At 39.7% G+C, this 16366-nt stretch overlaps 1 protein-coding gene across 1 annotated transcript; it reads left to right on the top strand.

The window, feature by feature from the left end:
• Nucleotides 1-15339: 15339 nt before the first annotated feature.
• On the top strand, nucleotides 15340-15996 carry LOC127794895 (calcium-binding protein PBP1-like). The gene has a single exon (XM_052326191.1). The coding sequence runs from the start codon at nucleotides 15479-15481 to the stop codon at nucleotides 15821-15823; it is 345 nt and encodes a 114-aa protein (XP_052182151.1). The 5' UTR covers nucleotides 15340-15478; the 3' UTR covers nucleotides 15824-15996.
• The last annotated feature ends 370 nt before the right edge of the window (nucleotides 15997-16366 follow it).

Raw genomic sequence — 16366 nt, 5'->3', positions numbered from 1 at the left:
CTGTTGGTAAGGTTTGGAAAGAATATACATTGACCTATGATTAGGCTGACTTATATAAAGATTAAGGTGGTCGTCGTGGAAGGATAGAGGACCGAGATGCACGATAGTGATAGGGTTCATCTTCAAGGATCTCGGATTTGATGAAGATTTTGAGCTGGTGAGGATCAACGTGCAAGTTGTTCAGGGTTAATGGAATCTGTTACTAGCACAAGAATCTCAGCTTGAATGGAAATGCTATCCAAGCTTTTGGGCCAAGATCTGGCCTAGGGACCGGGCTAGCTACCAAGTAATGGGTTGGCCTAACGTATCAGTAAGGTCCAAAGCCCCCCAGGTTGGATGTTTGCATGGGCAAGTATCCGAGCTAGAAACGTAGCAGAGGTGGTGGTAACGCTCTAGTTTGTCTTGAGCTTGAATCGAGCTTGCTAGGACTGAGCTTGCTAAGATTGTGGTCAATGAGGACAAGCTTTATATGGTCAAGCTAGATAGTTCTAGAGTGTGTTTTTCGAGGTTCTGACAAGTAACGCACACGATTTGAAATCTGAGGCATCTGTTCCAAAAGATGTGACATCGTGGATGGACAGGGAGTTGTCTCGACATTTTACCCTAAGTTGTTTAATGCGCATAAGGGGACGCGACAAGTAGCATGATCTGTACCGGTGTTTGGCGATGTTTGATCTCTGTCCATTGGATATGTCATGCGATATCTATATAAAGGCACATGTAGATTGTTTTCCTGCTTCTCACTTTTGTGTTTGCAACTGATTTCCAAACCCTGGTTTCCCAAGAGTTTTTGCATTCTTCCTGCCTTCAATCGCTTGTATGTTTGGGCCAAGTTCCCCTTTCACTGTCCTCCCCCAGATTTCGCTTGCTTCAACAGGTAACTTCTTGAAACTGATTCTTTCGATTCTTCACTCTTTGCTCTTTTTTCTATTTTCTGCTGGCTTATAAAGTGTTAAGGCAAGCTTAGAGAGCAAATCTAGGGAAAGAATTGACTTCGCGATTGTTAAGGGAGAGCCCTTGGAAAAGAATCCATCCCTTGGCCGTTAGGCTTTGCCGGTTGATTGTGGGAGAGTGATTCGATGTGCAGATTGGGATAGTTGAAACATAAATCTAAGTACAATAGGGTACGACTTTTGACAGCTATGTTTTCTCTAATTCCCCTGGGGATAGTGTAGGTGCTTCATTCATGGTTGGGTCATCTTCAAGCTCGCTTTTTGGCGCAAGTGGTGCTTATAGTTGGGTGAGTGAGGATGTGTCCAAAGTCGTCTCAGTATACAACTCCCCGAACAGTGTCATTGTGTTAAGGTCGCAGATCCATTTTTTAGCGGTTGAAGAAGACGAGAGTTTGTTTGAGTGTCGACCTTGTAGGGAAAAAGAGTGAGTCTTTATAGCTGCGGATTTGGGTTTGTGTATAATATGTTTTTTTGCATGTCTTCGTCTTCGACTTCCGTTCACCGAGTTCCAGTGCTCGATGTTGGAGATGTTAAATGTCACCCTGACCTAGCTGGGCCTTCATGAAAGCCTTCGAAGTGTTGTTAAGCGTCTTAGGTTGGGAAGCGAGCACGAGGGTCTTCTTTTCCTTTTTCCAATCAAAGGGCTTCAACAAGGGTAGTTGGGTTTCTTTGAATGGTTTGCTAAGAAGGAAGCTATTGAAGGCCTTTAACAGTTCCTATAAGAATTTCAAGACCGGCTACTTCAAAGTAGCCTCTCAACAGGATGTGTTCTCTTTCTTCTTAGACAATAAAGCGGCCACCAAATTCCTTTTGTGCTAGAGCAAGGAGTCAAGCTCCATCACTAGGGTGGAATACAGACGTTTAAGTTTAGAGGACCAGCTGATGGTGGACCTACTTAAGGATTGCCCAGTGTTGGAGAGCTCGACCCTTGTTAAGTATGGGAATGACCAAGAGGGTATGGCCGCCTATATGGGTCGATTTTGCCCTACCTTTCTTTTTTGGATAACTCTTGTTACTTACCCTGTTTATTGTTGCTTACCATGTTTATTTTCTCCTTCAGGTGAGATGCCCCCCAGGATGACTGCCGAGGAGGTGAGGAAGCATGCATTCCTAATGACGAGTGATAAGCCGAGCTTAGGATTGGCTCGAAAGGTTAACAAGAAGGCCCCTACTCTAGAGAAAAGTGCCCTGGCATCTAAGGCCCCTATACCGTCCAAGAGTCTAATGTCGGCTCCCCATTAAGCTCCTCAACCTCCTTCTTCGAAAGGCGTAACGTCTCCCCTGGGCTATGGAGTAAGCCGATGCTGGGGAGACCCCTTTACAGTAGAAGAGGTCGAGAACTACTCAGGAAGAAGAGTCTGGGTCATCCAGGACCTCAAGCTCAGCCCTCGATCAGCCATCGGGCACTAGGTAGCCTCTATTGAGGCCCAGCTTATGGGGCTACAACGACAATGAGGCCAACTTGAGGAGCCTCTGGAGCAAGGAGTTCTAGCCTTAGGCCTTTGTTGAGGAGTACCTCTCTCTTGAGTTCAAACGACAGAGGTACTTGGAGCTCGGAGTTTAGGGGTTGTGCCGCTAGATATAGATGCAGTCTCTCCATCTCACTAGTGCCTGCTAGACACTAAAACTAGAGTTTCAAACCCAATCAAAACGATTCATCCGAGCTCGCGAGGAGACGATGGAATGGGAGAGGGAAGCGGTGGCCGATAAGATGGAGGGGCTACAAAAATGGGTGGCACGGGCAGAGGATATGAATGTCCAGGCTGATGACTACTCTAAGAAGTATTTGTAGTAGCAGGAGCACAATTTGAAGGAACTGGCGGTGTTAAAGTGGGAGGCTCAGGTTGCTAAGGCCACTACTTTGAAAGGGGCTGAAAAAATGGCGAAGCTAACGACTGACCTTACCATCACCATCCTCCATGCTAACCAAGCAAAGCTCGAGGTTGACTAGTTGAAAAATAAGGTAGTCATGGCGCGAACCGAGGTTGAGAGCTTGAAAGACGAGGATGTCGACTAATCCTCAAGCTCATGTGCTTTTTCCTAAGGTTGACTTCTCGGCCTGCGATGCCTTCAAAGAGATGGTGGCTGGTTAGCTTGTCGATTTGCCTCTGGCTAATCTAGCTAGCCAGGCTGAAGCTTCAACAAAGGTGTCGAGGGCTGAGGGGGACCGACCTATGAAAGATGTCAACTAATCCTATAATGACCCGTTTATCTATGATTTAATGTAAATTTGGGTGTAAGGTATTAGGTAGAATAAATTAAAATTAATGTATTTTTGACCAATGGAGTATTAGTAAATATTCAAAAAATTTGGAGTTTAAGTGCAATTTTTGAAACGAGTGGCTATATCATCTTAAAAATAAATTATGCATATTATTAATTGAAAGAGTGGCTAGCCAAGATGGCACGCGCGCGTAAGGCTAGGCTTAGGGACCCGGGTTCGAGACTGGAGGTAGGCGAGTGGTTGAGAGGAAAACTTTAACATTTTTTAGCAAATGATGATGCCAAAATGGCGTCGTTTTGGGGAAAGGGCCATGCGCGCGGCCTTGTCGCGCCATGCGGCTGCCACTTGTTGCCATATGTTGCTGCCACGTGTCCAGCATGCCACCTTGTCATTTTTTTTTACTATATAAACCCCTTGGAGCTTGAATTATTCTATAAAATGATATGAGGCAATTGGGGAAGGTAAGAAAGAATAATAAGGAGCTTTTAATGCACTTAGAGAGGCTTAAAGAGGAATATTTAAGGCAAGTTCTTCTCATTTTCTTGCAAATTCTTTCATGTTCCTTCTATCTTGCGAGTTCTTAAACACTCTATTACCCTTGCTTCTATAATGCCTTGATTTCTTAAATTTGGGTTAAGTAAACTCTTGATTGTGGAAGGATTGACTTGTAAATGGCCTATGTGATTATTCTGGTAACTTTTTTATGGTTCTCATTTATATCCATTAAATCTCAAATAGGTTTTTGTATCACCCTATCTTTCTTTGGGGAATGATGTTTTATTTGGTAGAATTGAGGACATGCAAAGGGTTGATGTTATCTTACATGGGTGCTGCTCTCTTGTGTATGTTGCCTCAAGTAGCCGTATATCAGTTATATATGATAAGTCATTACAATATGCATAGTTGTGATGATGCATAGAGCATGTGCATGAAAAGGGTTTTAAAATGTCCAAAGATTTCATGATACGCGCGGTGGATGGGATCTGCAAGATATATCCGTAGAGAAAGCTTCGGATCAGAGAAGGACTTCGGTCTCATGGTTATGATATGGATCTCGATCCCATGGTTTTAGACTTTGGTCCCATGGTTATGGTTTTAAAAGATTGCATATGAGCATGAATGCATGTTTTATCTTGTTACCATTTTAAGTAATGTGAAGAGGTGTGGCATGAGTGCCTTAAATGTTATTCATGATTCTTAATGCTTCTTGACACCTATGATTCTCATGCTCACTTTCTTTCAATTATACTCGTTGGGCCATGTGGCTCATATTTGTTTGCATCATTACAGGTAAGGGTAAGGCCAAAGAAATGGGTGACTCAAGTAAAGTTTGAGCTGTGGGTTAGAAGTGTGTACAGAGTTGTCTCAACCAGAAGGTTGTTAGGGGTGTTTTGTGATGTAATATACTAAATTATATTTTGTAGGGCCTAGGTTGTACCCCTGTCAAGTTATGGTAGGTAAGTTGACCCTAATGGATATATATATGTCTATAAGTGTTGATGTATGAATATGGCTTCCGTTGTTAATAGCAAGGAATATGCTTGATGCTTCTATTTGAGTCTTGCATATGTGACATCCTTTCTGACGCTTCCTTCTCAAATTTCTTGATTGCGAGGTCTCCGGTGATAGGGAAGTTATAATTTCAGAGCTTGTGTAAAAGAGAAATTGAGGGAAATTTGGGGGCATTACAAATTCAGCGAGCTCGCAACTGCCTTTAAGTTCACTTTGGGAATGGTTGTTGAGCCAACGACTAATCCTACCCCTGGACCTACTAGACCCTTACTCATTTCTTCTATTTCTTTTTGCTGTAAATTTGTAGTATAAGTCGGCATTTCTTCTATAATTTTGACTTTGATGCAATAAATAATATTTCCTTGATCTATTACCTTGTTTGTTTGTTGACTGCATCTGCTTTGTTGCTTTCTATTTTCTTTCTAAGACTAAGTTGAGAAATGTAATAATCTTTCCTTTGTTTTTTACATTGTTCGGTGTAAGGCTGATGTTGCGCAAACAGAAAGCAACCCAATCTTACACACTGTTCAAATCTCAAAAATATAATCCTTTCCCGACATAAACAGAGTCAAAAAAAAAAAAAAAAACCGAAACCAACATTCACACAGACAGATACAAATAAAATTGGAAAGCAGAACGAACACAAGAGATTTACCGTGGTTCACCCAAAAGGGCTACGTCCACGTTGAGCTCCGGTAACGGAGAGCTCACTGCACTATCGGAGTATGAAATAGGGTTTATAAACACTCTGAATACAAGCCTCACTATTACTCGTATTTACAAAAGGCAATGTTTCTATCAAAATCGCCTCAAAATCATAACAAGAAATAGATCAGAGACTTACCCTAATCGAACCAGAGAGAATTCCAGAAGAAGCCGAAGAGGGTCTGAATCAAGAATGAAGAAACCCCCTCAAGCCCAGCGACCACTCTCTTTCTCTCTCTCTTGTCTGTCACATTACAAATCCCAATGCACAGTAAATAAATAGGGGTCGCACGATGCAATTGAAGGGCTCGGATTACACCAGATAAAAGGCAGCATCGACAGACCAGATTGCAGAAGGACGAGACAAAGGCACGATCGAGATGATGGGCGCCTGGGCGGTTGCCGAGCTGCCCTCCAGTGCCACATGGCACTGTTGCAGCTGACCCTCCTGCCCGGGTCCTTAAGGTAAAACGGTGTCGTTGAGCTTCATTGCCATCAATCTCCACCTTCAAGCATTAACGACACAAGGGACAAAACACCAATAAGTGCAGCCAACTCCTATCCTTACCTTCATTGCTCTGGTTGGTTTGGATTAACCAACTTCAACATGCAGTAAGCCCAAGCAGTGCTTGAACTTAGCTACAGTTACTATCTTTGTCCCAATATCAGCTGGATTATCTTCTGTGGATACTTTGTGGATTTCCATAGTTCCATTACTTACCAGATTTCTCACAAAATGAAACTTCACATCAACATGTTTAGTTCTTTCATGATAAACAGGATTCTTACACAAATGTATTGCACTTTGGCTATCAGAAAATACCTTGACCTTACCTTGTAGAAGACTGATTTCCCTCAAGAGGCCTTGAAGCCAAATAGCTTCCTTGAAAGCATCAGTGACCACCACATACTCAGCTTCAGTGGAAGACAGTGCAACCAATGGCTGCAACTGGGACTTCCAGCTAAAGCAGTTGCCACCCAATGTGAAGAAATATGTTGTGGTGGACTTACGAGAGTCCCTGTCTCTTGAAAAATCTGAGTCTACATATCCTACTAGGTCAAGAGTGTCATTTCTTTTCTCAAAGTTTAAGCCAACATGTAGTGAACCATTAATGTATTTTAATACATATTTTAAGGCTTCCCAATGAGTTTTTCCTGGGTTAGACATAAACCTACTTAATAGGGATATCGCATATGCTAGGTCTGGCCTGGTGCTTATCATAGAATACATTATGGTTCCTATTACATTTGCATATGGTATATTTTCCATTTTTAGAGATTCTGATTCAGATGATGGACACTGTATTTTAGACAATATAAAATGTCCAGCTAAGGGAACACTGACAGTTTTACATTCAGCCATACCAAATTTTTGTACTGTTTTAAGAAGGTAATCATGCTGGTGTATTTTCAATTTTCTTTTGCTTCTATCTCTTTCTACTATCATCCCTAGGATTTTCTTAGCTGGTCCTAAGTCTTTCATGTCAAAGTTAGTGTTTAACAGTGACTTTAACTCACAGATCTTTGACTTGGATTTGCTAATAATCAAGATATCATCAACATACAGTAAGAGATAAACAGGGGCATCTGATAGTATATAGTAAAAGCAACTGTCATATTTACTTCGATTAAAACCAATCTCAGCAACAAAATTATCAAACTTTTTATACCATTGCCTAGGAGATTGTTTTAGTCCATACAATGATTTTTTAAGTAAGCAGACATGATCTGGATGATTTTTATCAATGTAGCCAGCAGGTTGTTCCATGTAAATTATCTCATCTATGTCCCCATGTAAAAAAGCAGTTTTGACGTCCATTTGTTCAAGTTCTAAGTCAAATTGTACTACTACAGCAAGCATCATGCGTATGGTTTTGAATTTAACTACTGGTGAGAAGATTTCAATATAGTCTATTCCTTCTCTTTTTGAAAAACCTTTAGCTACAAGTCTTACTTTAAATCTTAGAGGATCAGATAGAGATATCCCTTCTTTAAGCTTAAACAACCATTTACATTTAATTAACTTTTGCTTATCAGGTCTTGGAACTAGTTTCCAAGTCTCATTAACCTTTAGAGAGGTCATTTCCTCATCCATAGCCTGTTTCCACTTAGTGCTGTTATGGGAGCTGACAACCTCATCATAGCAGGTAGGCTCACTACTCCTCATTTCCATTCTGGCAATCAAAGCACAGAATACCATATCTGAATATGCATATCTAACAGGAGGCCTAATTGTCCTCCTCACTCGGCCTCTGGTGAGTTGGTAATTACTTAGGTCTTGTTGAGGAGAATCATACTCCTCAACTTCTGGGTCATCAGGTTGAGCCTCATGATCACTCTCATGATCAGAGGTTTCTTCTTGGTTTAAGGGATCATTAAGGATGTGAGGGTCATTTGGGCTTGGAGTAGTAGGAGAGTCCTATTGCTCCACCTCAATTTGGGTGCTACCGCCTAGAGTAATCTCACTAGGATCGCTAGGTGTTGGGTTATCTTCATTATTATCTAATTTGCATGGGAAATTTAATTCATTAAATTTTACATCTCGGTTAATAATGATTTTAACTCCACCTGAAGTTCTATCCCATAATCTATAACCCTTGGTTCCCTCTTGGTATCCCACAAAGACACATTTAATAGCCCTGGGGTCTAACTTTCCAATTGATTGATAAGCATAAGCCTCACAGCCAAACACTCTTAGATAGTCTAAGTTCAGTTTTCTCCCAGTCCATTGCTCTTCAGGGCACTTAAAATTTATAACTGTAGAGGGGCTCCTATTCACTAGGTGAGTAGCTGTAGACAGGGCTTCTCCCCAAAAGGTTTTAGGCATTCCAGCAGTAAACAAAAGGCATCTAACCTTTTCTAAGAGGGTTCTATTCATCCTCTCAGCAACCCCATTTTGCTGAGGGGTGTTTCTTACTGTTCTATGCCTAAGGATACCAAAGGTTTTGCACAATTCATCAAAATCTCTATTATAAAATTCCAATCCATTATTAGTTCTTAGAGTTTTGATCTTCCTATCAGTTTGGTTTTCAATCAAGATTTTCCATGATCTGAATTTTTCTAGAGTTTGATCCTTAGATTTCATTAAAAATATCCATACCTTTCTAGAAAAATCATCAATTATGGACAAGAAGTACCTGTTACCTCCGTGTGAGGGAATTTGGGAGGGACCCCAAAGGTCTGCGTGCAAATACTCTAGGCATACCTTCGTCAGGTGAGTTCCCTTTGGAAAACTCAACCTGTGTTGCTTGCCTAGGGTACATGGCTCACAGAAGCCTAAGGCATCTGTAGACACTGGACCAAGGTATCCTTGGTTGGACAATGCCTGTAGTCCTTTCTGGCTCATATGGCCAAGTCTCAAGTGCCACAAATCTGTTCTATCAGATTTAACCATGCATGCAGATGGGATATGACAATAACCATTCAACACATATAAACCATGTTTCTTTGTACCAGAGAGAATAAGATCATCATTCTTAAATACATGCAAAAAATCGTTTTCAGCTTTATATGAAAGTCCTAATTCATCTAAGGTGCCAAGAGAAATCAAGTTTCGTTTTAGTCCAGATACATATCTCACATCAGTTAACATTCTAATTTTATTATCATGCAGTTTCAGAGAGATGTCACCTATACCTTTAATTTTGCATGAATGATTATTTCCCATAAAGACAGTGCCAGTTTCTTTAGAGCTAAAGTTTTGAAACCAATCTATATTTGGACACATGTGAAAAGAGCATCCAGAATCCATAATCCATTCATTTACAGTAGATGTACAGGAGATATTTAAAACTTCAGCTAAGGCAGTTGAGTTATTGGTAGCTACTGTCACATTCCCACCCTGTTTCTATTTCTTAATGAAATCATAACAGTATTTTTTGATATGACCCTTTTTTCCACAGTGGTAGCATTTCCATTTAGATTGTTTTTGTTTTCCCTTCTTCCCATTTTGTTTTCCCTTATGCCCTGTACCCCCATTCTGATTTTGGTTAAAACTACCCTGACCCTTTTCAAACTTTCCCTTTACAAACAAGTTGTTACCTAATTTTTTAGAGGTGTGAAGTTCTAATTCCCTAGCCTTGATTCCAGAAATTACTAGTTCTAATGTAGGCACTATACCAGTGTACTGTAAAGCATGTTTAACCACATTGTAATCATCAGGTAATGAGTTTAATAATATCATTGCCTCACTAGTATCACCTAGGGCTTGGTCAGTCCCTCTTAACATTACTGTAAGTTTAGTAAATTCATCTATATTATCATCTATAGATTTCGATGCATTCATTTTAAAATTGAATAGCATACCTTTCAAACAAAACTAAGTTAGGAGCAGAGACAACAACATACAAAGATTCAAGTCTATTCCATAAGTCAAGAGAGTTATCCATACCGTCTACCTTTCTGATAACAGCATCCCCCAAGTGGAGAAACATCAGGTTGAATGCCTCCTCTCTTATCTCATCGGTCCTAGTTGATTGCTCAGTGGACCATTTTCTGTCATCCGGTTCAAGTGCAATTAGCACTTTGTGATGAGAGAGTAATACTCTCATCTTCTTTTTTCAACTCCCAAAATCCCCCTTTCCATCAAATGTTCCGATTTCAAATCGGGTTGTTGTCATCTTCGCCTTGCACGAAGGTATCCTAATGAAACCCTAGACACTGACAAAGACACACAGCAAACACCTACTGACGTGGCTTTTCAGAAAACCCTAGAGGCTAAAAATTAGGGTTAACCAGGTGACTAACAACCCTAACACGACTCTGAGTGGGGGGAAAAACTCAAGGACTCACACAGTGCGCATCAAAGAACTCGCTCTGATACCACTTGTTGCGCAAACAGAAAGCAACCCAATCTTACACACTGTTCAAATCTCAAAAATAGAATCCTTTCCCGACATAAACAGAGTCAAAAAAAAAAAAAACGAAACCAACATTCACACAGACAGATACAAATAAAATTGGAAAGTAGAACGAACACAAGAGATTTACCGTGGTTCACCCAAAAGGGCTACGTCCACGTTGAGCTCCGGTAACGGAGAGCTCACTGCACTATCGGAGTATGAAATAGGGTTTACAAACACTCTGAATACAAGCCTCACTATCACTCGTATTTACAAAAGGCAATGTTTCTATCAAAATCGCCTCAAAATCATAACAAGAAATAGATCAGAGACTTACCCTAATCGAACCAGAAAGAATTCCAGAAGAAGCCGAAGAGGGTCTGAATCAAGAATGAAGAAACCCCCTCAAGCCCAGCGACCACTCTCTTTCTCTCTCTCTCGTCTGTCACATTACAAATCCTAATGCACAGTAAATAAATACAGGTCGCACGATGCAATTAAAGGGCTCGGATTGCACTAGATAAAAGGCAGCATCGACGGACCAGATTGCAGAAGGACGAGACAAGGGCACGATCGAGATGATGGGCACCTGGGCGATTGTCGAGCTGCCCTCCAGTGCCACATGGCACTGTTGCAGCTGACCCTCCTGCCCGGGTCCTTAAGGTAAAACGGTGTCGTTGAGCTTCATTACCATCAGCTGAGTCGCGATTGATTTTGTATGTCGATTTGATTATGCATAGTATATTTGTTGTTGCCTCTTTTGTACTTCCAACATTAGGTGGGGAGAGTGTGTTTGTTTCAAGGTAATTTGCGAAAGGCGGGATAACTTGAGGCCCGCCCATTGGGACTAGCCCGGGCATAGGTGGGCGGACTGACCGAGCACGGTTGGGTAAGGCACAACTTAATGATGTGATGTGCAAAAAACCTGATCATCTAAACCGAACATTTGATTTTATTGATAAGAGGACATTGACGTAGAACCGGATAATATGCCATGTAACAGAACTAAAGAAACTGCATAATCAAATAACCACAAAACAACCCTTATGCTCTAATACCAATGTTGGAGAAAATGGATGTAAATGGTATACAAAAGCCACAAACAAATGCAATATCACTTACCTATTTTCTTGCAATGAAAATAAATTGGATCTTCGGGTTGAATAACTATTTTTTAAACAAAATCACAAAAGTGAAAATCGTTTTTAACCCATAACCTAAAAGCCTTACTTCACATAGAATGTTTTTTGAGAGTTTTGCTTATTTTCCTTCTACACAAGTTCGAAGCACACGAGCACAATTTTCTTCATAGCCTTATTGTTATTTCTCAACCTCATTTTTCAATTGTATATATTTGATATATATACCAGCATACTCACGAGTATGCATATTGATTCATCTACCCACTTCCTCCACAATTTGAGGAAATGACTTTAACTGCACCTAACAATTATCTTTGTCCAACTACACATAGCAGATCTAGATCTAGATTTGGATCTAGGGCCCTTTATGGGCGGATCAACCTAGGTCCAAGACTCGGATCCATAACCCATATTTATTACAGTTTTGTATATGGTCATAGGGATCTATCTTGCCAAAGTAAGAATTAATATAGGGCATTTCAAATTTTGAAGGAAGCGATTTTTCCGTAATTTATGTGGTAAAGGGAGTTTTCATTCCATCTCAGTCTTCTTCTACAGTCACCAATTTCCTTTGTTTTAAAACTTGCTTGACTATTGTTTTCATATCTTCAGCATCTCTAGCAGTGAAATTAGATTGATTTGGTTGCTACTTAAATGGTAATTCAATTATTGTTCTTTCGACCACTTCATGATATTTTTCTTCGAGATATGGGAGAACTCTATCATTTTGGATTGAATCCACCCAATGTCAACCCAAATTATCTCGTGGTTTGATCTCCCAAAGACCTTCCTGGCAAGCAATCTCCCGTGGAGATTCTCAAATAAGGTTCTCTAGGAGATAGTCTTCTAGAAGGTTCTCCCTGAGACCTCTTTCCAAGATAGTTCCTTGATTTTCTTCTCGTGGAATTCTTTAATGACCAATCTCTCGCAACCCTTTTTTTTGTCTCCCTCAACCCTCTTTCAATCTCCTACAGACATGTTTGCACTTCATTTTCTTGAGGTTGTGATACATAGTTTTGTAATATGGGAGGAAATGGAGTATGCGAGAGAGCATTTTGAAGGAATATAGCCATCTCCCAAAAATCCTCGGTGTTCTCTTCATGACATTGCTTTAAAACTTCATACTCACTGAGTAGAACAGTTAGAGGAACTACTCCAAGAACTTCAGACGAAATTATCTCCCATAGTCTAGGATTATGAGAGCTATGACCCTCTTAGTCGTGTTTGTTACTCGTGGCTTGAGATCTTGTGGCTTTTTGAACATTTCCCACAAACAGCACCAATTGTTGTCACTCGAACACAACAATTAATTTATTAACTGAAAACGTCATCGTCAAGCTGTTTGGAATCTGTAAGAAAGAGAACGATCAGAGGAAATAAGACAATTTCTACGCAAATACTCTGATACTTAAGTCAGACATTAAAGACTTAAATGCTTTATTAAAATCAATTTCAAAGACGTTCCCTTTTTGGAATGAGAGTTGATCTATTTATAGAGAAACGTGTGGAGCTTTCCAAGATCTATTAAAATTAGAATTTTTCCGAACAATGTCTATCTAAGTATTTCAAGATCTACTAGGATTAGCATTCTTATTGGTAATGTTTATCTTTTTTTGTATAACTCTTTAACAAATTTTAAAATGTCACAGTTATCTTATTTATGCTTTGTTCAAGACCTCTTTCCCCACCCCTACTCTCTCCCAAATCAAAAGAAAATTTACATAACAAGTTCTATGATCTTACAATCTCTTTGAGATTGTTATGGGTAAAAGTCTCTTTGAGCTTGTTATAGGCTCTAAAAGATTATAAAAGTCTCCCAAAACGACCTCTAGGAGACTTGATAGTTTCCTAGTTCTTCCAATCTCTAGGAGACACGTCCATGCTCTAGGAGACCATGTTCCCCAAAGACATTTCGATTTACATTTTTAGTCCAAAAAATTGTTTTAAACTTTTGGACTTGTACTCTTTTAATGAAACTTTGTTCATGACACATCAATGTGCAATGAAGAAACCAAGTTTCTACCCTGATTTCTACCCTCATGATTTGGTGATATATACCTGAAACCTTCAACCATCTTCGAATGATCATCCTCCAAAATGAGCTAGCGAGAGAGGTCATGGTGCTTTGAAGGTCGAACCAAAGAGAAGTACTTGACACTTGGATAGCCAGCCACATCTTCGCTCTTCTATACAATTCCATATAAACATTTTAATGGAAGACATTAAGTGAAAGTAGCAATATTTCACAAATGAAATTGAAAAAATAAATTGCATATATTATTATAAATAAAAATTTATTCAAAAATTAGAAGAGAAATAAAAGTTCAATATTCTTCTAGTAATTTGTTCATTTAATAAATTCGTTTGAAACTGATAAATGGAGGTGTGGAAAGGGGTTTCTTCTTGCAAGTAATTGACATGACATGAGATACCAATAATCAGTGATGAGGTTAGTTTTAAGGTTTTGATTTTTTTTTTTTTTTTATAGAAAGAAATGTGAAAAAGTGCCTCCTTGCCTTGATTTGGGTGTGGGTCAGGTTGTCCATATGGTGGGCTTTTTATTTAGTTTCTTTTAATTTATTTTTTATATTAATTTAAACTTTTTAAGACATATAGACCGATCTAAAAGGCTAAATTCACGATATTGATTCGACCATATATGCACACAAAATCTCATAGCCAATTTAATCCTAACTTTACCGTATATACCATATGATCTACCACCTATTGCTTACTTGGATCCCCTGTATTATCATTTTTAGGCACAGCAAATACACAATAATTATCAGTCGTCACATAATAATCTAATTAATTAATTCTACCACTATTAATTGCTTTGTTGCTGCTATATATATATATATATATATATATAAAACACCCTCATCAAAGGGTAACATGTTTGGCTTACAAAGATTAAGAAATAGATATAATTAAATTGATAAAACTAAAACTATTGGGAGTAAATTTGAAAATTAAGCAAAAGTTCATTAGTAAGTCCCCTTGTATTTTCGCTGGCAACATTGGACGAAACTTCTTGAAAATGAAGGCAAATTAGGGAAGAAGCCAAAGAGCTAGCTAGCAAAATATACATATATATGTGCGCGCGCGCGCGCGTATGCGTGTATTTGTATTTATTATATATAGCTTTGCATAATTTTCAGCACTCTCTCCGTCCATTGCCTTTCTTCCTACCTTCCTGCGGGCATGCATCAGCCAGCCAGCCAACCATGCACTATGATGCATTTCCTTAACCCTTAAGTCCAAGAAATCACCTTATATACGTTGCTCATAAGTTCAACGTTATTCCCACTTCAATTATAGAAAATGAAAATAACATTCACCCTCCAATGCACAGTAACTCAATACTATTAGGTTTGAAACATCTAGAGATGATAATGGATACTCCTTAAATTAATACTCATTATATAGGATAAATTTAGATAAAAAAAAAAAGTTTTCCTGTCGAGATATAATAGATATAGAGGGGAAAAAAAATTGCCAAAAAATGAGTCAGGAATAAGTATGAAGTCCTTTGACCAACCCACATTTTTAAATAATTTTTATTTTATTTTATATGATTATATTTGTTTTCTCTCTCTAGAAATAGAGTTTCACCCAAAAACAAATCTTTTTAAAGTTTATATTCTCTCCTCCTTGAAATGCCCCCCCAAATGCACGGAACAGTTGGACTTGGGGTGAATTAATTTCTTTTGTAAGACAAATAATAATATTAGGAGAGAAGTAATTTGCGGATCCAAACAAAAAGCCAACTTCTACATGAGAGGAAAATGCTTTGCCATGGCCAACCAACGTTCAACTGTTAATGGCAGCTTCCCATGCAACTTCTGGGAAGGAGATAACTCTCCCCGCGCCATGAAACAGCCATGAATCTTTCACCAACTGAACCTTCTCTTTCTCTCTCTCTCTCTCTCTCTCTTCCATTGCTTGTCTCCTCATCCAACTGAATTTCCCCACCAAATCACTCGCTCTTCATAATCCCCCTATTTAACACCCCCCCCCCCCCCCCCCCCCCCAAACCATCCAATCCATCTCCCTAATTTCACTGTCAAGTCTCGAGCTCCATTTCCACACTCCTCATCAATGGCGGCGAAAGGTTCGGGGCTCGTGTTCGAGGACTTCTTCCCATCGATGGTGGCGAGGCTGGGGGTCGAGGGGTTCATTGACGAGCTTTGTAAAGGGTTCCGGCTGCTGATGGACGGGGACGAGGGAGTGATAACCTTCGAAAGCCTGAAGAAGAACTCGGCCGTGCTGGGGCTGCAGGACTTGAGCGACGACGAGCTGAAGTGCATGCTGGAAGAAGGCGATTCGGACGGCGACGGGAGGCTGAACCAAATGGAGTTCTGTGTTCTAATGTTTAGGCTTAGCCCTGATCTCATGAAAGGCTCAAGAAGGTGGCTTGAACAAGTCTTGATGAATGAGCTCTAGAATACTCTCTCTCTCTCTCTACTAGTTGTTCTAGGTTTCCTTCATCTTCCAGCCAGTTTTCCCCCCGCTATTTTTTGTTTCTGTTTCTGTTACTTTGAATGCAGATTTTCTATCTTCCATTTTTTAACTAATTCTATCTGTAGCGGTATTCTCTACAAAGCCATTATACCCTATATCTTGTTTTAAAAGTTTGTCTAAACCCTAAACCATCTAATTGCATTACCATTGAAAATAAACAAAGCAACCTCATTTTGTAACAATATGCATAAATCAATTCTTCTTTCCAATGTCCTTCCAAGCCCCTTTCCATTCATGTGACTTTTTCACAAGAAAATGCTTTCTCCACAGACAGCATAAAGCTCCATGCTTATTTTCTAACAAAGGCACGGCTAAATAAAGATGATGGTGTAGGCGGACCCACCAAAATTTCCCCCTCTAAACAATAAGTCATGCTACTCTTACACTATTGTGTATACCTTGGACTACACAATGGTATAAAAATGTCCAAAATATCCTGCACCTCATAGTGAGACTTAGGGGTAT

Source organism: Diospyros lotus, chromosome 2 (genome assembly GCF_014633365.1).
Source record: "Diospyros lotus cultivar Yz01 chromosome 2, ASM1463336v1, whole genome shotgun sequence".
In the NCBI taxonomy this organism is placed as follows: domain Eukaryota; kingdom Viridiplantae; phylum Streptophyta; class Magnoliopsida; order Ericales; family Ebenaceae; genus Diospyros; species Diospyros lotus.
This window is presented reverse-complemented; position numbering and strand designations above follow the sequence as displayed.

Excerpts from the sequence above, each read along its gene's own strand:
- LOC127794895 (XM_052326191.1), top strand. The coding sequence starts at position 15,479 with ATGGCGGCGAAAGGTTCGGGGCTCGTGTTCGAGGACTTCTTCCCATCG.